Source organism: Oryzias melastigma, linkage group LG18 (genome assembly GCF_002922805.2).
Source record: "Oryzias melastigma strain HK-1 linkage group LG18, ASM292280v2, whole genome shotgun sequence".
In the NCBI taxonomy this organism is placed as follows: domain Eukaryota; kingdom Metazoa; phylum Chordata; class Actinopteri; order Beloniformes; family Adrianichthyidae; genus Oryzias; species Oryzias melastigma.
The window spans coordinates 15,530,728-15,555,531 of NC_050529.1; the positions used below are offsets into that span (position 1 = coordinate 15,530,728).

The 24,804-nt window shown below is 40.3% G+C and overlaps 1 protein-coding gene across 5 annotated transcripts in view; it reads right to left on the reverse strand.

Annotated features, from left to right (window-relative positions):
- Positions 1-546: 546 nt before the first annotated feature.
- The window catches only part of pcdh7b (protocadherin 7b), a 147,016-nt gene continuing 122,758 nt past the window's right edge, over positions 547-24,804 (reverse strand). For 3 of the 5 annotated variants that reach the window (XM_036216936.1, XM_024288173.2, XM_024288172.2), the window contains one exon: positions 547-2,220. In XM_036216936.1, coding sequence (XP_036072829.1) covers positions 2,197-2,220 — 24 coding nt within the window. In that variant the 3' untranslated portion in view covers positions 547-2,196. Of the gene's footprint in view, positions 2,221-3,364; positions 3,384-24,804 lie in introns of all 5 variants that reach the window. The other 2 variants (XM_036216933.1, XM_036216934.1) reach the window with 2 other exon arrangements.

The window sequence follows — 24,804 nt, forward strand, 5'->3', positions numbered from 1 at the left end:
AAAAAGGGGTTTTTGCTAACATACAAAAAGTTCAGTTGCATCGAATATTCTTCTGTTCAGGAGATTTTTGTGCCTCTGCAGCTGCAAAGTGGAACAAAAATAAACAGGGAGGCACAACATTGATACGTGTCAAGTGTCTGCTCTGAGGATGTAATTGTTGAGACATCACATTCTTATCATTCAAGGTTCCATAGTGAAATAAAAAAAAAGAAAATTACTGAGAAAAACGATGTAATTAAAGCAAAGTTCTCCATAGCTTTGTGTTTGCGTGAAAGGGGAGGGGACAAAAGATGTTTTTGATCCTCTTTGCGATGCTTTGGTTTCACTTTGACACCAAACGTCTCAGCTTGTGATCCAAACAGCTCCTCCTGACTCAGACGTTGCATTTTTTTTTTCTTTTTGATTGTTAACAAATGATGATTCCTACATTCATGCCAATGAAAGCAACAGCTAAAGAGGGACTCCCAGGCTAGCAGAGTGGCCCAACCTTGAAGGCTTTGAAAAGGGTGTGAAAAAAAGAAGAAGTCAATGCTCGCCGGCCGCATGTCGCGTACAGTGTTACATTTATTGCTCATATCACACACGCTCATAAAAGAAGCTGTAAAACGCTGTCCTTTCAGCGGGTTTTAGGATCAACTTGGCCTTGCTTACACCCCCTTTCAGCCTATTACGTGTGCGCACTTGTACAGCAGTCACTCTGAGCCAACACACAAGTTCAATTGCACCTCCAGAGCTGTAATCTCCAGCCAAACACTGTGCTTACCCAGGACTTTCAGTCAGTAGCAGCATCACTGGCCTCAAATGACTTCATTTGGCGATGTGTGCCTACATAGTTTTTTTATTTATTTTTTGTGAGCAAAGCCGGTTTGGTAAAGACAGAACGTCCAGCTAAGGGGATCCAAAGGGAACCACCCCATGCTTTTTCAAGTTGTAAGATCTTGCATTTCTCAGAAAGGGGTTTTGGTTTCCAACTCAAACAAAAAGAGAAACCAAAAAGGCTACAGAAAAAGGTAAAACGGGAGTAAGAGCAGTTAGTGATGTCACTGTGGTCCAATGGCTATGTACAATGAGTGACACACCGTTGGTTAGCTTCAGTCACCGGTTTGTCATAGACGGCAGGTGGCTGAAGTGTTGAAGTCGCCGATTCTGTCAACTGAAATATCCGCCTCAAAGTGAGGACTTAAAGCGCCATCTATTCCCTCCTCGTGATACTCGACACGTATCCACCGTCATCTCTTAGGCTTCCAAAGTTGACAGAACACGTGGGGTCGGCGCAAGTCCCGTTGGTTTCTCTAGCCGTGGGGCGTCTTGGCCGGACTGTTGCACTGTACTTAAATAAAAGGCAAGTTGAAAACTGTTTACATGTACATCTCATGATCTAGAAAACTTAACAAAAAAAAGAGGTGGCTTCTGCCTCATTTCAAAGAACGAGGAGAACTCGTGCATGTGGCGTTTCATGTAAAATGAGTTGATTGCTGTACAGATTGACTGTCAGGCAGCAGAATGTGTCCCAAGAGCCCGACTCGCTAGTAAAACAACCTCGCTGAAAGTTCCTCCGCCACTGGAGTTATCACTTTATATATATAAAAAAAGGTGTGATATCCACTTGCATTCTTCATGAAGGGATTCTTGTAAAAGTCTTTGGAGAAACTGTAGTCCTACGTTGTGTGGCTAAAGGCTTCTAGAAATGCAACGGTCACGGGTAAGCAGCTATGCTTAATAGTCAGTGGAGACGTGTAAGCCTCCTTGCTCACAGGTACACCTCCCGTCGCGTCAGAGTACCACAGGTAGTGGGTTTATACTCCCCGGTAGGTGCAAGGGGGATCTCCTCGGTCGGGTGGCCCAGCACTTCCTCCCCGCCTCCTGGGGAGCCGTAGGAAGGTGACCCAAAGGCCTCGTAGGAGGAGGAGGAGGCCATTTTCTTGTTGAGCAGGTTGCGATTGCGGTCTCCCATCATATGTGCGGCTGTGGGGTCTCCGTTGGCCATGGCGGCCATGGCGAGGGTCTCCTGGCTGCCGGGCTGCTCGGCACTGCTGCTGCTGCTGCCGTTGCCGGTCATGAATGTGGAAAGTTTTGGTTGCTGAGGGTTAGTGGTTGGTTTGGATGGCCGTCGCTCGGGCGATGTGCGCACAGGCATCCAGCAGGAGTCTGAGTGGCCGTACTCGTCACATTCCCGGGTGCACTTGCCAGTCATGGCTACGTCAGGCAAAGGCCGGGAGTCTGGAAGAGACAGAACAAGGACAAGAGGAAGTCAGTCACTGGAGTTTGTTTCCATCAAATAAAAACAAAAATTCAAGGGTGATCTATCAATGGAGAGATAAAACTTGCTGTCACTCAAGTGTTTGTTGTGATATGTGTCATATGACTTGGTTATCACACTGTAGATGCGTGAATCTTTCTTTTATATTTCCATCAACGCATCTGATTGTTAATGGAGAAAGCAAAAAAGAAAAGTGGCTACAATGGTTAACAGGCACAGATTTCTATAGGTCATTAAATCTTTTGTGTGTGTTTTTTTTTTAATCACTGGCAAATACAACATATCTGTTACCAATACAGCTGCATTGTGTTCATGCAGAACCCATACCACATGACAGAAAAGGTAACAAAAAGAAGACGACGATGAAGAGAAGAAGACACCACTAACTACGTCAACAGTCTCCAAAAAAAAAGAAGAAGTGATGTGAATTGGAGTTGAAATAAGGTCATGCTTTGAAACGCGTCTGTGCTGAGAGGCGGGGGAGGGTGGGAAGGAAGGGCAGCAAATGGAGGAGGTAAGTTTGTGTACTCTTGAATGTGAGACACGCTGTTTGTGAGGCGGAAGCGCCGTCGATTTTCTTATCGCTGCTGATTGACAGATGGCAATCACGCTCTCGTCTAAGTAGCTTAATAGCTTTGTGTGGCTCAAGCGCTCTGATGTCCTCTTAAACCCACTATTAGAGGTCTTAACCAATTACCTGGACTCAGATTAGCTATGTCTGTTGCAGTATTGCCAAAAAAAAAACACCAAATGATGTGCTTCATCAGGACAACTGCTGCCAATTCCTACGGTCGGACACCTGCTACGTAAAAAATACTCCAATGACATGACAGATTGGTGACAAACAGGTTCAAAGTAAAGACTACATTTTAAGGAAAGTAGGACACAAAGAACCTGCTCTATTCCTCAAAATGGTTGTGCCAGTTGAAGAACATATGCTCAGAATGCTGTTAGGTGCAATACGTTTTTTGTTTTAATGACCTTATAAAAAATATGAGAAACCAAAATCAAGCAAGAGCGAGGGTGAGTGCAAATCAAGCCAAGCATGCCTTTGCCCAAGATTAAAAAAAAAAAAAAAAGTGATCAGTTTGGACCATGGCTTACTTTTAATGTTCTTTATCTCCTGTAAAAGAAAAAAAAAATAAATCACTCTTCAGGTCTTTAACTCTGCATTAATACTGAGTTGTATGAGAAGTCTTGAGAAGCGCGGACACTGGAAGTGAAAGACATATTGACAACAGCATGAAAAAAAGTGTTGTGCAGAGCAGGCACATGACTGAGAACAACATGCAGCTCAGACAAGGACAGGAAGAAAAAGACAAGACAGGAAATAAGGAGAATGGTAGCTAGCTAAGGTCCTACGAGTTCCTTTTTTTATGTAAGCAAGCTGTTCCTTGTTCAAAAATCTCATTTGAAACACTGTTCCATCAAGAGTGCCATTCCTCGATTATGGTTCTGATTGTGTTCTCATTGCCTTTTGACTCCAATGAAATGTCAAAGCTACTCCATGGACACCAATGGCTGCACTAACAACGCTTCAAAAGGGTATTCAAAATTTTGATTTTTGAGTAACCGCCCCAAAAACCCTCTAACCACTATTATTGACTCACCAATAAATAAGACAAGTAAAATAAAGAAACATAGATGTTAGTAAGTGCAGTGAATGCCCTAGTTACAATTGCTTTCACTGGTGGCTAGGGACTGTCGGCAAAAAGTGTGCAAAATTGTATCCCACATTCAATTTTAAGGGAAGCCCATAGAGCAACTGTTCTTGCGCATTTTCAATACGGGCATGCTTCTGGCGACAAAAAACTAAATCCATACGTAAGAAAAAAGTAGGAGAGACCCAATTGTGTCGGACATATTCTCAGTTTTTTGAACTCCTCAAATTCTATGGCCTGTGCAAGGAGCCTATTAGTGCATGCCCCTTACACATCCATTGCCACTTCCTGCTTGCAACTGTTAGAAATGACATATAACAAGATTGTTTTTTTTTGTTTGGACATCTTATGTATCACTTGCACACCACATATGAGACCATGGTCCAATGCATTCTCAGTCCCAACTTGTCATATCTGGACATCTGCAACACTTTTTGAAGTTTTAGGTGTCCCCAACTCGTTGTTTTTTGACGTGCTGGCTGTTCCCATTAAATCACAGGTCCCCGACCTCTGGGCTGCAAATCGGTACCTGTCCGAGGGTCACTTCATATTGGGCCACAGACAGGGAGAAAAATGCATACACTAATCAGGGGTCCCTAACCCTTGGGACAGCCCTGCATCCTGAGGGTTTGGGACCCGACAGCCAGCACGTCAAAAAAGGACGAGTGGGTTCACTCAAAACGCCAAAAAATGATGCGGCACGAGGATGAACCACACATCCATATATGACGAGTTTGAAGTGAGAATCTGAAGACCAACGTCAGGTAGTGCAATGACAGAATCGCTTGTGTATCATAAGTGCATGTACCTTAAATCATCCCTACAGAAGCTTGACAATATGCCTACCACACTCACAACAATCATACGTTCCATTTTCATTATGTTCCTTGAGGTGTCCGCACGAGTCTCAAGGGTACTGCAAGACATTTCCCTAATGATGCGGCCACACCTGTCTACGACCCTCCATATGCCCGGACCACCCAAAAACATGTAGCACCCGTACTGGTCAACTAAGGCATAACATGGCAACTGATGTGATGAAAATGACAATTGTGCCTTTCAATTACAGCATCAGCCTTGACTTGGCAATCAGGGTTCCAGATACAAGCTACGTCCCTCTTTTAGTCCAATGACTGAAACAATAAAACAGTATACACCAGTGACCTCGCTCACTCTGTTTCTCTATGCTTTTTACAATGGCTCCCAACTTCCAATCAAATTCAATACTTAAATAAAAAAATAAAAACTATAGCCATGGTGGGTAATCAGCCAACATTTGGCAATGCATCTCTCTTAGCCCTGCACAGTTAGACACCAGTGTAGTTAGGCAGAGCTCTGCGTGTTGTGTACGCCGAATGAGAGTTGATTTCTTAGCCATGGTCCATTGACTCTGCAGGCTTGCTAAAACTGAGGAATTTTCCTACTGAGTTAATGAATTTGGCTGCCTTTCCAAAGGAAAAAAAGAAAAAGAAAAAAGGTTCCCTTTCTCTCAGTTGGGCTGGGTTATCTGTGTGAGTAATTTCAAATCCATCTGTCCTTTTTTTTTACCTTTAACTTGGTTTAGGCACCAACTTTTGTCTGTTGGTTGACTTGCTTTAGATTGAACTTCTGCAGTCCAAATCGCTCCAGGTGGTTATGGATGTCCCCCTTTGTCGGGAAAATAGACCCTTTTTTTTTCGGACTCTTTGATTTAAAATTGAAATTTAAGTGTGTGCGTTCACAACAACACAAGAAAAACATTACATAAAGTAGACTGAGAGGAAGGAAATAGAGCTTTGATTGTTTGATGTAGTTACTTCGGAAAAGGGCTTGCAGCTTTGCTTCCATACGTATCCATAGGCCCCGACAAGACCCAGTTCAGAAATCAGGACGTAGAAAATATCTTCAAAGAAAAGCCCTTGGTGCACACGCAGCACAGTAGCTGACTTTTGTTACATATTCACAAACATCCTGCAAGCCCACACTACTAACCACAACACAGCACAATACAACTGGGTCACCCTGCCATATTAAAAAAAAAAGAAGCAGAAAGCCACACTGCACACTTAGAGCCAAATAAGCAGGCCTCTCCGTCCCGGGTTACATCCCCAGGGCTAAGACCTTGTAATTTGCAGGGCCAGAGTAACTACACGGTGGCATTGTGTGGGAGCCGCAGACAAGGTCTGCTCTTTCCATCGCTGGAAGACAAAAGCTTTCAGCGGAGGCAGGTCTGCTCATAAAGGAAACCGAGAAGATGGGCAGGGCGTTAGAAGAGCCGCTTTTGTTAAGATGTCGCACACTTCTACGCTGATGATTACAGTGAGACATCACTGTTCACTGCAGCTCTGAGATATTAGTCCCCCCCGACCCCATGCTGTGCGTATTCACTGATTTCAAGAAGTCTATAGAGAGGAATTTTTTTCTTCATTTGTGTGAGGAAAGCAGCGGAGCGTGGGCATTTGGCTGCACTGGTTAAGCTATGGCTTTTCTTAGCTGGCTTTAGTCAGCTGCGCTTTCAGCAGACTAGCTTACACTGGAGATATTCAGGGGGAAAAAAATGTAGAAGTTCTTTTTGCTTGCAATTTGATGCGGTGTCTTAAGAATTTACAGTGTCGCAGTTGTATGAGGAAGAAAAAAAAAAACAAACAAAAGAGGTTTCTGGTTCCTCCAGAGGACATGCATCCTGCTGTCTACGGGGAGAGATTTTGAAGTGTTTACCAGTTATTGTTGACATGCTTCATGCTGTGTAGCCCAAAATGTTTACATAGTGTTTGTAAAATCACTTGGTAGTTGGAATTTAACCTACAACCCTGTGAGTCTTCCTCCTAAGCCAAAATATGCGTGTATTACTTGTCAAAGATGTAGACTTAATTTAAACCAACTGAATGAATGAATGAATGAATGAATGGATGAATGAACTAATTAATTAATTAATTGCTGGCTGGCTAGGTGGATAAATGAGGGATGAATAGTTAGATAATAAGTGAAGATTAGAGTAAATGAACAAACAAATTAATTGCTGGATGGATGAATGAATAATGAATGAATATAGAGATAATGAATAAATTAATGAAGGAATTAAAAAAAATTATGAACCAATGAAAAAGATGAATTGATAAACGATTAAATAAATGATTAAAAAAGAGCAAACAAATGAATGAACTGATAGATGAATGGATCAATTAGTGAATAAATGAATGATGGATGAATACATAGATAATGAGTGAATATGAAAGTCAGTGAAAGAATGAGTAAACGAATGAATTAATGAATGAATGAAGAGATGAATGAACAAACAAGTGAACAAACCGATAGATGAATGAATCAATGAATTAGTAAATAAATTAATGAACACATGAAAAAACAATTGACAAATGAAGTGGTGAATGAATAGGTGAATGAATTAATAAGTGAAAGAATGGATTAACAAACGGATGGATGAATGGATGGATGGAGGGAGGGAAGAAGTAATGAATGAATGCTTGTGAGTGAATGAATGAATAAAACAATAGTTCAGTGAATGAATGAACACGTGAAAGATGGCTGAAGTAGTAAACAAATAAGTGAATGAATTAATTAATCAGTTAAACAAATGGATAGATGGATGAATGAATGAATAAATGAATGAGTAAAATAATGTACAAATTAATTAACAAAACAAACAAATGAAAAGATGAATGGATTAACGAATAATGGAACAAACGGTTAATTAGTGACTGAATTAATGCATGAGTGAGTGAATAAGTGAATGAACAAACAAACAAATGGATGGATAAATGAATGCGAAAGTGAATGAATGAATTTTTGAAGAAACACAAATAAATGGATGGATTTATGAACGAAGGAACAAATGAATAAACAAACAAATACAGGTATTGATGGATGGATAAACTTTGAGCAAATGACAAATAACAAGCAAAAAAATGAATGAATGGATAAACAAATGAGTCGATGAGCGAGTGAATGAAAAGTAAAAGGTGGGAGACGGGACAAACCAGGCACCAGCATCCATCTCTGCTCACATGTGGCCACAGTGTGTCTCTGACAGGCACTGCATTCAATTGGACGGCAGAAAGGTGTTAGAGCAGCCACATAGAAAAAAGAAGAAGGAAGGAATGAAGACAGGAATGGTGTGGGGATACCACAGATTGACAGAAAGAGAATAACGGAGACGAAGGGGAGAGTGTGTGCCGAGCATAGCGGGGTCAGGGCATGGGCGAAGGGAAAAGGCAGACTGAGTGGAGAAGACAGCACGGCTGCCTCTGGGCCGTCACAGGGCAAAGACGCTGCTAAAAGAGAGCAGCGAAGAGTGGAGGAGTGGACAGGAGGGAAGACAGGATGAGAGAAAGGAGAATTGAGGACATTAGCGAAGACAGGAGGACGGGGGGGTAAGAGGTAAGGACAGGAAGGGAACAATGTGATGACAAAAAACCACTTTGATAACAAAATGTACTGTGGCAGTAAATAGATCTTGGGAACATGTGCTCCCAGGAACGCACACATTAACTTATCAATCCGAAGCATGTTTAGGCCTTCAAATGATCTTCTCAACAATGGGGCTCTGTGTCCAGGCAGCTGCAAGGGCTGCACAACTCTCCTCTAACTCGATCTAATATGCTTCTATCTCATTCCCCGCATTACCCAGGCATAAAAATAAACACTTTAACCTCCAAACTCCATTTGCACCCATCCGCGTGATATCAATTCAAAGCCAAAAGGGGGGCATCTTCTCCATCAAGACAAGAAATGAAGTTCTACTGTCCTGGGAGTCTGAGTGCATCAATACGTCTAATCTGGAAATGGGTTTGAAAAGTCTTTTGCTAGTAGGGAAAAAGGCCTTTAAGATGACAGCGTAAATTATTTATTTATTTAGTTGGTGTAGTTTTTTTTATTATTATTTAAATCTGTTTAACATTTTTGTAAAACATTCTTAAAGCAAAAGGTACACCAAAAATCCCCCCAATTAAAAACTCAATTCCTATGTTAAAGTGATCTGACAAACAGGATACAGTATGTACAACGAAACAGGAACTAAAAAGTGCTAAATTGCTAACAGCTTCCAAATGCTAACCGTAAAAGTTATTATTTGATCGGTTGGCCATGCTATTCTTGCCTATTCTTTAAGCTTTCATTACATAACAGATCTACTCTATGCTACAATTACAAATATAATTGCCATGGCGCGATAGGGAGGCTCTTTAAGATTTCCTCCCGCTGAAAGTCGTTGACGCGATCATACAAGTGGACGGCATTACGTTAATTGCGTAAACTGTTAAAAAGTCACAGGAACTAAAGCTGTAGTGTCAAATGTTTAAAGTTTGGCATCTATTTTAAATTTTAAGTTGGTCTGAAGCTACGTTAGCCATATTAGCTTCTTTCGCATCTAGCTAGTAGGCTAGTAATATTCAGCTCTTAAGTAAAAGTTGCACAAAATGAATTTTTAAATTCAGGAAAAATGTTGGTGTTTACATTTAGAAATCCTGCAATATTGCCGGGCTTTTTGCAGTTGTCATCAGAAGGGTTGCTAGCAAACTGTTCCAATGCTAACTTACCTTAGCTAACTCAAAGATTTAGCATTTTGGAACTTCGGAACTTAACTTCCACTCTTTATAATACACATTTTTTTAAATGTATATTTGTCAAAGAAATATATACCAAGTAGTGACGGAAAGATGCAACGCTAACACTAAAACAACGGTAGCTAGGAACTAGCGAGCTAAAGACAATCCAGAACAAAGCAACAGAAAGAAAACAAAGGGCAACTCTTGCCATTACCAAAGAGAGCTACATTTCCCTCTGTAATTGCTCTTTGTTATTTTCTCCTTTTAACACATTCCCACCTCTAACAGGGTCCTGCTTAATTTGGTGAAATTTGCAGACTAATTACAGTGTGACAGCGTGTCTCCTTGTGTTTAGCTGTCTCACTTTGCAGGAGTCCCTGTGGCAACGCCTCACAACCGAGAGGTCCTGAGCAGCAAACCCAGATGGGGAGGCAGATCCTCTGCATGAGCACGACTTAAGGAGACTGGGGCAAGAAATAGATGGCGATGGAAAAAGATAAAAAAAAAGGAAGAAAAACATAGGAGATGGAATGGCCTAAGAGGAAAAAAATAAGGTGAGGCAGGAAGTGTTTCCGAACTGCAGGAGCAGCGAGACAGAGAATAGGTTCTAAATTATTTACGCGGCAGCGTAGGGTTCAGACAGAACAATATCCACAGGAAAAGAGTGATATTTGTCTTTCTCTCACCGAGATGTTTGCCAGACAATTAAAGAAAGACAGAAGGGATGCACTGGAGGGGTGAGTGCGGATGGGAACCAAAGACATGGGGTGTCAGGCCCTTTCACGGCTGAAGTCATGGCGACAAAAGCATTAATTGATGGCATTTATGTCACCAGTTGTATGTTTTCTCAGTGGCACACAGGTTAAATATAGGGTTTGACCGAATTCCCTTACTACTTAGTGCACTATATAAGGCGTTTGCCATTTTAAATGGGTTTTGAATGCACAATTCAAAAATATCCATACCGACTACAAGAAGTTTCTCAGAAGACATTGCAATTCTCCTCATCAGAACACAAAAAATATCATATTTATTTGGTTTTCACTTCGGAAAATAGGTGATGCCATAATAGCTGACCGTAGGCCACAAGCATCAGACCACCTAATATTTAAGGTGAAACCTTGCCGCATGAGTGTGAAAGAAGTAGTGCACTGTTCATTCAAATTGTCACAAAAACGTAGGACTATGACACAACTTCATTGTGATATTAGCCTGTCCAAAATGTGTTTTGCATAGTCAGTGGAAACTGGAATAACTGGTTACCTTAACCCTTGTGCTCTCTTATGGGGTCTAGATGACCCACCCTTATATTGATGTGTGATCCCTCCCATGACAAAGGTGGACAGGATTTCATGTCTGCCACGGACAGTGAAGATGAAACAAAGTTGTCTTGTGGGGTCCAGATGACCCCACTTTTAATGTATACATGTCTAGGATAGCACAAGGGTTACACGGTTATGCCAACACCATCTCATGACAGCTTGTTGTAGTTTACTAATCTAATCCAGCACTATACCCATTTGACCAATCGGATGGACCCTTTATATCGTTGACCAATCAAATGGAACCATTTTATATGTTGGATGCCAACCTCTTGGGTAAATATGGATCATTTGGAGTATAATTGTTGACTTCTATTGAAATGAAATTGTCGCAGTGATGTGGAAATTACTTTTTATCGCAATACTGATCACTAACACCGCAAATTTTCCTCATATCGTGTGGGCCTATTCTCCCTCTTACATAGCAACAAACATTTTATGGCAACCTTGTTCTTTGTTGCTTTTGTAGACTTTTAGGTTTAGTAGAACTTCTAAATTAAGCTTTAGTAACGTTGTTGAATGTAGCAGTGGATCTATACCCCTGCCTTGAGAGCTTCTTGAAGTACTTACTGCCAGGCAAATGCAAGTCAGGGCATCATCTGGAACCCCACCACCCCCACCACCCCACTCCATCACGCCTGCAGAGTTGCAAGATGGACACAGAGAAAAACGGAGAGCAGAGGAAAGCGAGCGCTTCAGAGCCCTGATCAAGTTTTGTAATGAGCTGTCACCTCCTTTTGCCTCACTTTCCAAGACGCCCGTACCTCTCAGTGGAACGAAAGCGGGACACGTGAAGCTACTCACTCCTTATAGGAGGAATGTCTAGGTTTTATTCAGGCAGGTGATGACACAGCTCCCATTTCAGCAGCTCTCTTTTGCCCTGCAGCCTGTTGGCTAACAAGCGTTGCAACAGCACTCTAAGTTTAGGGTAAGATATGGCTGCCATTTGCTTCCAGCAGTATTCTCTCTGAACTGTAGCCTGCTCCTCAGGTAATTAATCGTCGGTTAATTAACTAGCAGGGTTTCGTTCTGGCGTCCATCTTTCTGGCCAATTATCAAAACCAGCTTGCTCTCTCCCCTGCCCTCTGTGTGAGTCACATTACACTGGGGTCTCGGCATGACCATTTGAGAAATGATGGGAAGGAGCTGAAGACCTCGTAAATACAGCGCCACTGCACGTCTCCACACATGCTCATTCATCTTGGCGATCCTTGGACAGATGGAGCCTTTCATACTGCTAGGTAGGTGGCTATTGTTTAGTAAAAACAGATTTTCCTTCTATGTCATTAGGTGAAAAACAGTGCAAATAGCAATAACACGTCTTTTATAGTACCTCTGACCTAAGTCACATGGTACTAAATAGAAAAATATACAATAAACTCACTTTAGGGATGGGAATGACAAACCCATTTCCTAATGCAAAACCATTTAACACCTTAGCTTTAGCTTCAATATTGATGTTCTTTAAATTACCCTACATCTTCAACCATTTGAGCAATTAATGCAATTCTAATGGATTCTGAAGTGGAGAAAAGCAGCTGTGCATTGATATGCAACACTGTCATACTTTTGTATTTTTATGTTTTGTTCAGTCAAGTGTGTCTTGTAATCCAACACATTCTTATCCCCAAGTTTTCATAAATTGGCATTTGGTTAAGGACCCCTCCACTTTAGCACGATTTGGGTGACCCCAACTTGTGTTTTTTTGCTAGCTGTTGATAAAATCAAGGGTCTGCTATCCTTGGGATGCGGTACTGGACACAGTAGCAGATGCGGAACCAGATGTGGACTGGTCCTCAAGACACGTCCAGTACTGTTACCCAAACCTGCTACCCTAACATGGTGGTGGACCCGAACCAGTACCAGACGTGAACCGGTACTGGGTTAGGGTACTGATGGGGTACACGTCCCGGTACAAGACTGGTTCCGGTATGCAACCCGGAGGTTGGGGACCCGTGAGTTAATCGAAACAGCCATCACGTCAAAAAAAAAAAAAACACGAGTTGGGGACACCCTAGACGTCAATTTTTGAAGAAGAAGGGTCCTTAACCAAACGCCAGTATGTGACCAATTGGAAGTGAGAATGTTTTGTATATTCCGGTGCGCCTCATGGTCTGAAAAATATGGTATCACTCATCCAAAATGTCTTAGTATTCACTGTCTTTCTGTGCCGGTTTCCAAAATAAAACTCCACTAAAACAATTCTCCTGTCCTTGCTTAACGAAAATGTAAGCATTTAGCATGCTAATGCCGTTAGCTAGTAGAGTCTGACATGTCAATTCAATACCGTTTTCTCAAAGCACTTCTCTATAGAAAAGATTGGAAATATCCTCATGGATGTTTTCTACATACAAACAGGGTTTTTAGAGGCACTTTATCAATCCCAACCTACAATTACTGGTCCAACAAAAATGGCGAGCAATATCGTAGCTATCCAGCCGTACAGTTTTTAGCTAAATGCCTGTTCAGATGAGGAAAATAAAGACGTGCATGGACTGGTCACTTTAGCACCTACGTCATGTGCCTGATTTACAACAATTTCAATCAAGAAATACACAGAAATGCAAACTTAAGCCTATTTTGCTCTAATAAATGTCCTCCATTATGAGAATAATGCCACAAGAACATGTTAAAAAGACCCCCAAAAATAATAATTTTCATTTGAGTGGGTCTATAGAGACTTCTCTTCAGCTATCACAACTAATTGCTTGCAAAGCTCACACTTTAAAAACATGAAGGGGCTAACACTTACTAGCAAATTGTTTATCAGTTTTTTTTTTTTAAGTCCTTACCTAGTATAACAACTTCTTTTGGACCAACTTTAACCCACCGTAACAAGCTACAGTTTTCTTCCCTGTAATTTAACTATCCCTGTAAAGCAGCCATATCCAATCCAATACACATACGTTCAGTAAGAGGCAGAAGGATTAGAATTAGCCACTGCCATGGTGTACACATGCAACACTGTTAGCAACTGATAAAACAATATGGCGAGTTTAGCTTATTGTATCCCTGCACACACGCATCCAGGCAAACCTTGAATTCAGCAGGCAGTGTGTGTATGAAGCTTTACGCATCTCGGAGCTTGGGATTCCCAAGCAAGAAGGCAAGCACACAGCGTTAACTGATAACACAGACAGAACACACATGAAGGAGAAGAGTGTGGAAAATGGTAGGGCTTGTTGTTCTACCATGTGTGTGCGCAGTGGGTTCAGCTCATCTTAGTTTATTTTCACGTATTTCCACATTTATTATTTCTCTAAATTCTCTTGCCTTGCTTATGCGTGCGCACACTCACACACACAAACAACCCGCTTTCCCTCGCATTTCTTTGGAAAAGAAGTGTCATTGCTTCTCCCTCCACTGTTAGTCTTATCGCGCACACCCAGGCACACTCACACAATAGCCCGTTTTACACCATTAAATGGTTATTTGTCAAAATACAATTTCAATTAAATCCTCCTCAAAATAAAAAATAAATAAACGGGAAGCAGTCTGTGGTTTGTGCTTTTCAATCACTGTACAAATGATGGCAAACATCTGAATCGTTGGTTTAAAGTAGGTCTACCTGGAAAGAGGGGTGAGTAATGGAGAACACGGGGTCCTCGTGAAAACTAACTCAGCCATAGTGATATATATATTTATTCTTTAAATAGTTTCTACAACTTAAGGAGAAACAGGTCAGGAGAAATAGTAGCAGCTAACAATAAGGCAAATATAAGGTATTTCTTGACGCTATGTTGTGTATTGGTACCAGCTAACACTAAGGTAAATATAGCGCATTTCCGGATATTGTGTTACGTATTGATAGCAGCTAACGCTAAGCTACAAATTGCTTATTTTGTAACCCTATACAATGTATTGGTAGCAGCTAACACTAAGGTAAAAATAGCACATTTCCTGATGTAGTGTTATGTATTGATAGCAGCTAACGCTAAGCTACAAATTGCTTATTTTGTAACCCTATACAATGTATTGGTAGCAGCTAACGCTAAGCAACATATAGCATTTTTCCTGATGCTCAGTTACATATTGGTAGCAGCCAATGCTAAACTGCAAATAGCATATTTCCCAACGCTAGTTGAACACTGTAGCCGCTAACAGCAGAGTACATGTAACCTATTTCCTGAAGTTGTGTCAGGGAGTGATAGCAGTTAACGCTAAGCTAGAAATAGCTTATTTTGTAACCCTATATTACGTATAGGTAGCACCTAACACTAAAGTAAATATAGCATATTTCCAGATATTATGCTAAGTATTTGTAGTAGCTAATGCTAAGCTACAAATAGCGTATTTCCTAATGCTAGTTGTATTTTGGTAGCAGGTAACACTAAGGTAAATATAGCGCATTTCCTGATGTTATGTATTGATAGCAGCTAACGCTAAGCTATAAATTGCTTATTTTGCAACCCTATGCAATGTACTGGTGGCAGCTAATGCTAAGCTACATATAGTGGTTTTCCTGATGCTCAGTTACATATTGGTAGCAGTTAATGCAAAACTGTAAATAGCATATTTCCCATATTAGTTGCATACTGGTAGCAGCTAACACTAAAGTACATGTAAACTATTTCCTGACATTGCGTCATATTTTAATAGCAGTTAATGCTAAGCTAGAAATAGCTAATTTTGTAACCCTATATTATGTATTGGTAGCAGCTAACGCTAAGCTACAAATAGCTTATTTCCTAACGTTATGCTACGTACTGATAGGAGCTAATGTTAAACTACAAAAAGTGAATATCCTAATGCTTTGTCATGTATTGATAGCACCTAAAGTTAAGCTATGAATACCATATTTCCTAGCGCCATGTTATTTATTGGTAGCAGCTACTGTTATGCTACAATTAGCATATTTCACAAACTGGACTAACTTACTGAACTTATTTTATACGTAGTATACGGCATTAAAAAAATAAAAAGGTATATCTGAGGATTTCAAAATCATCCAAATATAAAATGTTCTAATGCTAATAGTATGCTAGGTATTAAAGAGCAATAAAGCTAGTTATTTTGTGAGTCAGCCAAATAACACCTGCAGTCTACCATTGTTGCCAGCCCAAGTTGTCATCCTGAGAGTGGAAATTAGCTCTCAGCTCTGGCTGCTTGCACATTCTGGGCCACAGCGAGCTGGGCATGGTGAGTCACAACCTTAATGGAAAGCTAGTGTTGAAAACGTGGAGGGGGTAATTATGTTGACCTAAAGCGACAGGCTTTCAGTTTTTTCAGCATGTAGGCTCATAAACAGGCAAAGTGAGCTCTACTCTGGGGCAGAAAAGCCAAATTATCTAGAGCCTGTGTTTCCCCAGAGGGATTAGTTCTCAGTTTCTCAGTAGGTTAAAAAAAAAGAACATGACAGGTTGTTGTGTTCTATCAAAACTCTTTGGAGAAAAAAATAACTTAATTTTTTTTTTTACTTTAATACGCAGTATTTTGACTGTAACTAGATCTTATGGCCAACTCACCTTCTATCCATTTTTACACGTGCTTTCAAAAGGATAGATGTCCAAACCAAAAGCATCAAAAGTGTCCACCATAACACACACTGACAAATTTGATCTACATAAAAAAGAAAGGTATAAATGGTCTACAAAAGAATTTTGTGTCTAATGACATAAGGAATAAAAGCCAAAAAAGTCAAAAAGAATTCACTGATATTTCCCGCCTGAGACTGATAGAATACCTACCGGGAAGGTTAAAAAACAAACCACATCAAGTGGCTGCACACAGTGCAGCCCCTGATAAAAGTGCTAAAAGGATGTGCCAGTCAGTAAATCGGTTTTCCAACAGCCCTTTAATGTATCCTTGAGTCTGTCCGGGGTGCCTCAGCTGTGTAAAACCTCCCACAGTGATTGAGTGTTCAAAAATGAAAGTAAAGGCTTCAATAACCACATTACGGCTGCATCCGATGGTAGACATCTGTGGAGAGACTTTTAATCAAAACATTTGCACATTACTTGTATGTAAATAGCTTGCAGAGATATTTTTGACGAGAAGAAAAAAATGTATTTTTATGTTGCGATTGTGTTTATTTGGGTTTGGGATCTCAGCATCGCTGTACAAACTTCACAGCCAATCTTTTTCAGGTGGAGGCCAAGAGCGATGCATCTTGATAACACCAAGGTGTCCTGGATTATGGACTATCTCTCAGATAGACCACAGTGTCTTCACTGTTGGAGCTGATATTGGATTTTCTGATGAAAGGAATCACTGCACTGTCACTGTTGTTTTTTTTATCCACTCTTTATCTTTGATTAAAGTCAAGGGGGGGATTATGCCACCTCTGGATTGCCTGTGATGGCTGTACCATTTATGGAATAGGCCCTTAGAAAAGAAGAAGGGGTATGGATGACCTTGTACGCAAGATCAATTATCTTGAACATTTGTTTGGATTTTTGACCAGTTTCCTAGTAGTCTATAACTACAAATCAGTTTGTTTAATCCCATCTTGGTTGTTTAGCACTAGGCTGTATCTTGTGGGTAGATAGATGAGCTTGCTATAGGGTGGGTTTTAGCAACTCTATAACCCTGGCCAGGAATAAGCAAGTTTTGGAAATTGATGGATGGATCAATGAATGGACAGGATTAAGAATGGTACCTTATCTACCAGTAGACACTAGGGATACAATGACTCACTTTTCCTATGACTCTGTTTAATGGGGTCTTGATCCAAGAATTGTGGCATCTCTAGTAGATACCAGGAACGACGCCAGTATAGATCGTATAAATAGGAAGTTGGGCAAAATACTTTGATAAATGGTGCTTAATATACTAATTTTCTGACTAGTTAAAGCTAGACTTATTACTCATTAACGTCTTAAGCTATGTTCACACTGCCCTCTGTAATGCAAATTCAAGCAACCAGTTCCAATGATAAGTCTATAAAAAAGTGCGTAAATGCAGGTGTTGGGCTTTCTCGTTCAAAACTCTTGATTTTATGTGTAGCAATGCACATTTTAAGACCATCTTTGAGCTCCATGTACAAGACGCACGACAACTGAATGTTCATACATTCATCTCCTTCCACTCATCTGGGAGTGAGTCACGGGGGCAGCAGTCTAAGCAAAGATACCCAGACTTCCCTCTCCGCGGTCTCTTCCTCCAGCTCTTTTGGGGGACTCAAAGGCTTTCTCAGGCCAGTCGAGAGACATAGTCTCTCCAGTGTGTTCTGGGTCTTCCCCGGGGTCTCCACCCAGTGGGACATGCCCAGAACACCTCTCCAGGGAGGTGTCCAGGAGGCATCGGGACCAGATGCCTGAGCCACCTCAACTGGATCCTCAAAACAAGAACAAACTTCTCCCTGCTTGTCCAGTGTGACCAACAAGGGTGTTCAAGAACCTGTTTTGGCACCTTCTAGAATGTGAATCACATGCACAATGAGTCGCTTTAGACAGAAAAAAGCACAGACCGTTCGTACCCTTATTTTTGAAAAAGTACTTTTAACGACAATTTCAAAGACGATAACCCAACATTCTTTCAAGCTGGTTATCTCTTCAAAGTACGTTTTTTTTTGTAATCTTAATTTTAATTTGAGGCGTTAGTTACATTACTGCAGGCACATTATAATTGGATCCTTTTTTTTTTTTTTCGAGCAGCATGCATGTCTTAAGATCACGCAAACTCTGTGTGTCCTATTCATGCGCATCTCCCCAAGGTTTTAGAAGTTGGGTCAGATTATTCAAAAGGAAAAAGCATACTCTTTTTCATCTTTCCTTGTTTTGCTTCACCATCTAAGGAAGTGTAAGCAACAGTGGCACATTACAACGGAACCTTTCATCATCCTGTAATTCTTTAGTAGGGGACGCTACAAGGAGACAACAGTACTTGTGGAAACATAAGGACAAAGTTGCTTCCCATAACGAAAGCTCCAGATCCAGACAGTAAAAGTAAAGTTTATTTATAACAGAAGCAAAAAAATAAAAAAAATAAAAAAGTCAAGAATTCAAACCTTTTCTTGCTTTTAAGCTAGGGTAACCCCTCTCCACCCAAAATGTAAAACCCCTCTTAACAGACCAGTTTAGCAGTGTAAAAATACAGTTCTGTAGTCGTATCCATACACAGTTTTATTTAAAGCACCAGGGGCCCAATTTGTCACTCTGGCGAGCTCATCACAGACGAATATCTTTTATGAAATGCAGTTTTCACGCTGCCTGTCGGAGGGATCAAAGGGAAAGCAGCAGCCTTGCCCGCTTCTCCCTCTACAGTTTCCATGCTCCGATTCCCACTGACAAAATGAGTCAATTTAAACCAAATGGATCCCCTATCAAAAAACGAGTACGACGAGGGAGACAGACAGGAGGGGGGGGGGAGAAGATTCATATTGTGGGTAGGTAAAATTTGAAGTAACTAGGGACCACGGACACTCAGCCCCACTTATGTGGAGGAAAAATAGTTGGATAAAGGATAGAAATGCAATCATCGACCTTGAGTCTGAACTCAATTTTGAGCTACATGGGGGAAGATGGTCACACTAGGCAGTTAAAAACAGAAAGAATGTCAGGCCACTCTGAGTAAAACAATTATCCATCTAAATCAAATTCAGTCAAGGGGGAAAAGTTAGCAGTCACAACTGTTAGAAGTGGTAGCAATGAGGACGGTAAAACCAAGTTTTCTTTATTTTTCCAACAGCATTTTACAAAGTGTTTTAAGACTCCAAAGGAAATGTATTTAGCTTTTTGTTCAAATAAAACAATAGTATTACTAACAAGTACAAAATGTAGCATAAAATGCTAAAAACATTTATTTTTCATATCTCTTTACTTGGAGATAAAAAATGTAGTTGAGAAGCGGTAGGGAAGCAATTTAGATTCGCCCAAACGATACCTTATTATTCTATTAACACCAATAGTTAGCTTTTAGCTTTGGAGTTTAGATATAATTGATGTAAAAAAAAAAAAACAATAAAAGCTAACACAGAAGAAAACAGTTAGCGAATAAGCTTAGCTAGAAAAACAATATTAGCTTCTAGCCTCTGTGCAGCAAAAAAATTAAGCCTTAAATATGTTTTTACCGAGAAAAGCTTTGTAAAACTTTATTTAATTGTAAATTATCCAAAACAAAACATCGTAAACCTTTTACTTTGGAACAATTAAGACTAAAAAGAAGGGAACATTAGAAGATAGCTAAAAACAGACCTGCTAGCTTATGATGCTATCACCCACATGTTGGTAAAATTAACAGCTACTAAGATGGTTTGCATGAATTTTTAGATACACTTTTTTATAGAAAAAATGTATAAAAGATTTATTTAAAATATAAACAAATTTAGATAAAATATTGTACAGTAAAATGACAAAAAATAGTTATGGTATATCTTTAGCCAAAATGCTTTGAAGCTACAAAAAGTTCTTGGACAACAACACTTCTATGTTGATGATAATAAAACAAACTACTTCAAGACACTTAGATGAACTCATTTCATCAACTGTCTGTTAAAAATCGAGTTGAGGTATGTTAAAACGATTATACAACCACACAAAAAAAAAAAAGATAAACAACTCCACTAATGTCTAGCATCACCTTTTAAGTGTTTTTCCCTCCACTTCTAAAGCTGCACTCACTTCAGAGCTCATGTGACTTCCATTCTACAGTCCCTCTGCTGGCTTTCGTTTAATAATAGAATTACCTTTAAATGACCTTTATGGGTCACTTGTCTTGCAAAGGCAGGATGCCCCCTACAATGTAGTATGATTCAGGCATGTATTCAACTTTGTTGCTTGTTTTAAGATTACAACTAGATTAGAAAGAATGTTTTATTTTTACCTCTGTTTTTTTTTTTAAATTAAATATGAATCTTTTTTACAAAAACATGAGTACTTTAAAGTTGTTGTTTTTTTAATTGTAGTTGTGAGCACTTCTAATAACTGCTCAAGTGCTTTAACTCTATCTCCTATTGTCCGAACTACTGATCCAGCCTTATAACGAAGTGAAAAAAATAATCGGATACTTGAAGAGTCAATCACCTCAACCATTTCTGCCTTCTATTTGCACATTGGAAACCAAACATGTATCATAACTTCACTGTTCCTGCCTTTGAAGCACAGAAAACATGTTTCATTATTCACCCAGCTTGGCAGGCCTATTTTCAACGCTTCAACCCCTTCCTCGCCCACCACCATCACCACTCCACCCCCTTTTAAGCAAAGCTCTCGGCCAATTGATTTTTTTTTTCTTCCTTCCTCAGCCTTTCTCTGTGTGTGTGTGTGTGTTTTCCCTTTGCCCTTGATTCTAATGCTTCTGGGTTGTGGGAAATATTTATTCACATTGATCGACGACAGAGCTGATGGGTCTTTCATGAGCGTCAGAATTCAAACTGTTTTTGTCCCAAAGATGTCTCCAAATATCAATCACTAGTGGGAAGAAGTGCTGGCTGGACTGCAGATTAGGCCCACTAAAGGCCCAGAGGCCAGACTTATTTTTTCTATAGCTGCATGGAGAAACAGGGAAATCAACAGCGAATGGCAACAATCTGACCGATGATGGAGTGTTTGTTCATTTCTCTTGTTGGATCTTCAGTTAAATGCGAACTTTTAAAGGGACGGATTCCTGAAGACCTACCGCAAAAACTTGAAAAAAATCAGGCCGCCCTGAAGCTACAAAAAAATCAATCGAGAGCCGTGCAGGACGGAAGGCCACGGAGAGCATTCTGATAATAATTCCTGCATTTGCCTGGCCCGCATTAAAAATGCAGTGCCGACAGGACTTTTTCTCCATCAAATTTTCATCGCGCCAAGCAGTCTCGACAGCCCCGTCGAACAGACACAAAGACTCTCACGTAAGAATGATGAAGTTCCTCAAGCCTATTTATTCCCTCTGACTGGATGCGGATTGGAAACGAGGGATGGCTCATAAACAGAGCTCGCCTTCCACGCTGCGTGGACGTATAACTGTAGCAGCATGTTAAGACACTAAACCCCTTTAAACACAACAATAATTGCTCCTCAGTGAGCCCTATCGCTATTTTTTAGTATTATTTGTTTTTTTTCTTGATGTGTGAAACGAAATGGGAGTCTGCCCACATGTACAGTCCACCAACGCTTTATAAAATACAGTCAGCAACCAACACATTATAGCTAATCCTCATGAATATCCTAGTCCTATGCTGAGTCAAATACTTTTTTTGTTGTTATATTTACTTTTTCACTCTCTGCTGTCACATCCAACTTCTAAGCACATCATTCCGACAAAATAAGAGTCTCACCGTTCTACCGATTTCTGCAAGCAAGGTCATATGTAAATACTTTTTCTTTGTTGGAAGGCAGCATCAGCACCCATGTTGGCGTCACATACATAAAAAAAAGAGTCCTTTTTGATAAATATGCCTGGTCCAGAGTCATGGGCATTACCATGGGCCTGGGCGAGCTGTATTACATTATGAGGGTAAAAGAAAGATGTGGAAGGCTTTTTTTTTATTTTTTATTTTTCTAAACTGCTGTGCTGGCCAGATGAAGATCTATTCGCTCTACATCCTCATTATCACGCCTGCACACAGCGTGTTCTCTTCCCGCGTGAGAAGACCAGAAACAGGTCAGCGTGATGAGCCCCATTAAAACTGCCGGAACGGAAAAAGGCTTGACAAAAAAAAAAAAAAAGATGTTGCTGTTGTTTCAGAGCGATATCTGGCTTGTAGCACTTAAAGACCCACTCCAATAACAGTCGTGTTTTTGCTGCTTTAACATGTTCTTGTTGCAGTTTTCTCATGATGGAGGACATTTATAAAGAAAATTAATCTCAAAATGAATATTTTTTGTGACTATGTTACAGTTGGAGGGTCACAAGCTACCTACTTCGCTCTATTCCGATGTGTCCAGTTGGAGACATCTAAATCAAAGAAATAGCCCACCAGATGGTGTAACCTGGCCCAGTCATGAAGAGAAAAAACATATCAGGATGTTGAAAAAAATCGCACATTTCTAGTCCATTCCTGCGATGAGTTATGATCAATTAAAAAAAAATGGCTGCAATGCACGTTTCTGCCACTAGGGGAGCAAAGGAGAAGAAAAACAGTTGTAGACTAGCAAGAGAGCGTCCAAACAGATTGATGATGGGAAATGAGGGTGGGTTTACTTTGCACTGCCTACATCTCAGAGGCAAATTTCTAAGCAAACTACTTGAAGAAACGATGTCCTAGAAAATTATACGACTATAAATATTAAACGTCTTTGAAAAATCAATACATTCTCTTTAAATATATTGTATTGTAAATCAGTTTCTCCAATTTTCTCTGTCACATGACACAATTTACATGCTTTGATTACAAAGGGGTTACTTGATTGGACATCATAGCAGAAACCTCCAAAGCAAATGAATTAAAGAAGGTTCTGGAGACTACCTGATGAGCGCCTACAAAAAAAGTAAGATGTATTTACTTCTGCTGTTTCCTCTTGAGGGTTGGATTGGGGGTTGTTGAGTTACAGTAGATGCAGCCAAATGAATATAGGGAGAAACATAATCATCGCACATCAGAGAAGGAGTGAGACGAGAGAGCGTGTACCGCAGAGAAAAAGAAAAAAAAAGAGAGCGAGGGACTAGAAATATGCTTGGGAATTAAATAAGGCTCAGCGATGCTCTATAATATCAGCCGCTTCACAGTGTCCTCTGGGAAACGTGAAATGTGCCGATACAGGATGATGCCTTCCTTTGACAAACGGGGCGAAGCTAAAAGCACCCTGGGAAAAAAAAAAAAAAAAAAGTATAAAAATAAAAAAATAAAAAGGCATGTGTCGCTGCCAATGCTAGCAAACATGCTTGTGCCTCCGGCTCCACTTTAAAGAAGCATTAACTTTCGTCTTCTTCTTATGCTGCAATTCGCTAACTCCCCCCAAACACACACACGCATACACACACATACATGCACACACTTTAAGGTCACACGATTCTTCAGACTCCAGCTGAATAATGTCGGTTTTATTCGTGGAACTGTCGGCTGACTTGAGCGATGGATTTTTTAAGGAGTTTGTGTTGATAGTAGTGTGTGTGTGCACACAGGGGCGGAGCTACTGTGTGCACACACACAGATGCCCCCAGTTAAACCTTTGTTCCCCCACTTTTTGAGTCAATATTAGATTATTAAGGACAAAGATTAAGAAAACCATATATACAGGCTTATTTAAGCCCCTTTAAAGTCTTCTTACCCCTCCCCCTCATGTAAAATGTTCTGAGCACACACATTTAAAAATACTAAAGAATTCGAGTTAGGTGGGCCACCTGCACAACTTTATTTTTGTGTTTTTAAACGTGATTTGGGACTCCTTATGGAAGAAATAAATAAGTTAGTCTAATTAATGTAAGGACTTTAAAGACCAATTAGTACCAAAACGGACTATATTAAAAGCTCAAAAGACTTTTTCAAATTATTGATGTCAACCATTGCTTTTAATTGTATTTTGGTACAACATGAAAAAAAGGGAATATGAATGAGAATTTGCATATTTGATGTCTCTAAGGAGTGAATATCTACAGTATTGGAAATCTGGAAGAATATTAATCTAAAAGAATGATAGAGCTGTATCGTACATGCTGATATTTAGCAGATGCTTTTCTCCAAAGCAAGTCAGGAGTGAATCATGGGAAAAATAGGGTTCAGCTTGTTATTCAAAGACATATACTGTTTTACAGCTAGGAGTTGAAGTGCAGCTGAGAGTGATCAATGACCCAAAATAGGATCTATGATTCGAGATACAGGATATGGGATATCTACCTCACTCACAGGTACGCTGGACTATTAGGTCACTCTACATGCAATCACCCTTTTGGCTGTCATTCAGAACTGATAATTAAAATTCCTGCCAACCACAGTCACATTGTGAATGGTTGTCACTCTGCTTTCTTGACATATGGCCAGCTATCCTCCACCCTGTTCTCCACCTGGAGCAATAATTTGGTAAGGTCTGGCTCTTAATCCCTATCTGCATCTAGGATCGTCTATGGCAGGGATATGAAACTCCAGGCCTCGGGGGCTGCAGTGTTGGCACATATCTCAGAGATTCCAAGCCCTACTCATGACTGATTACCTGGTTCAG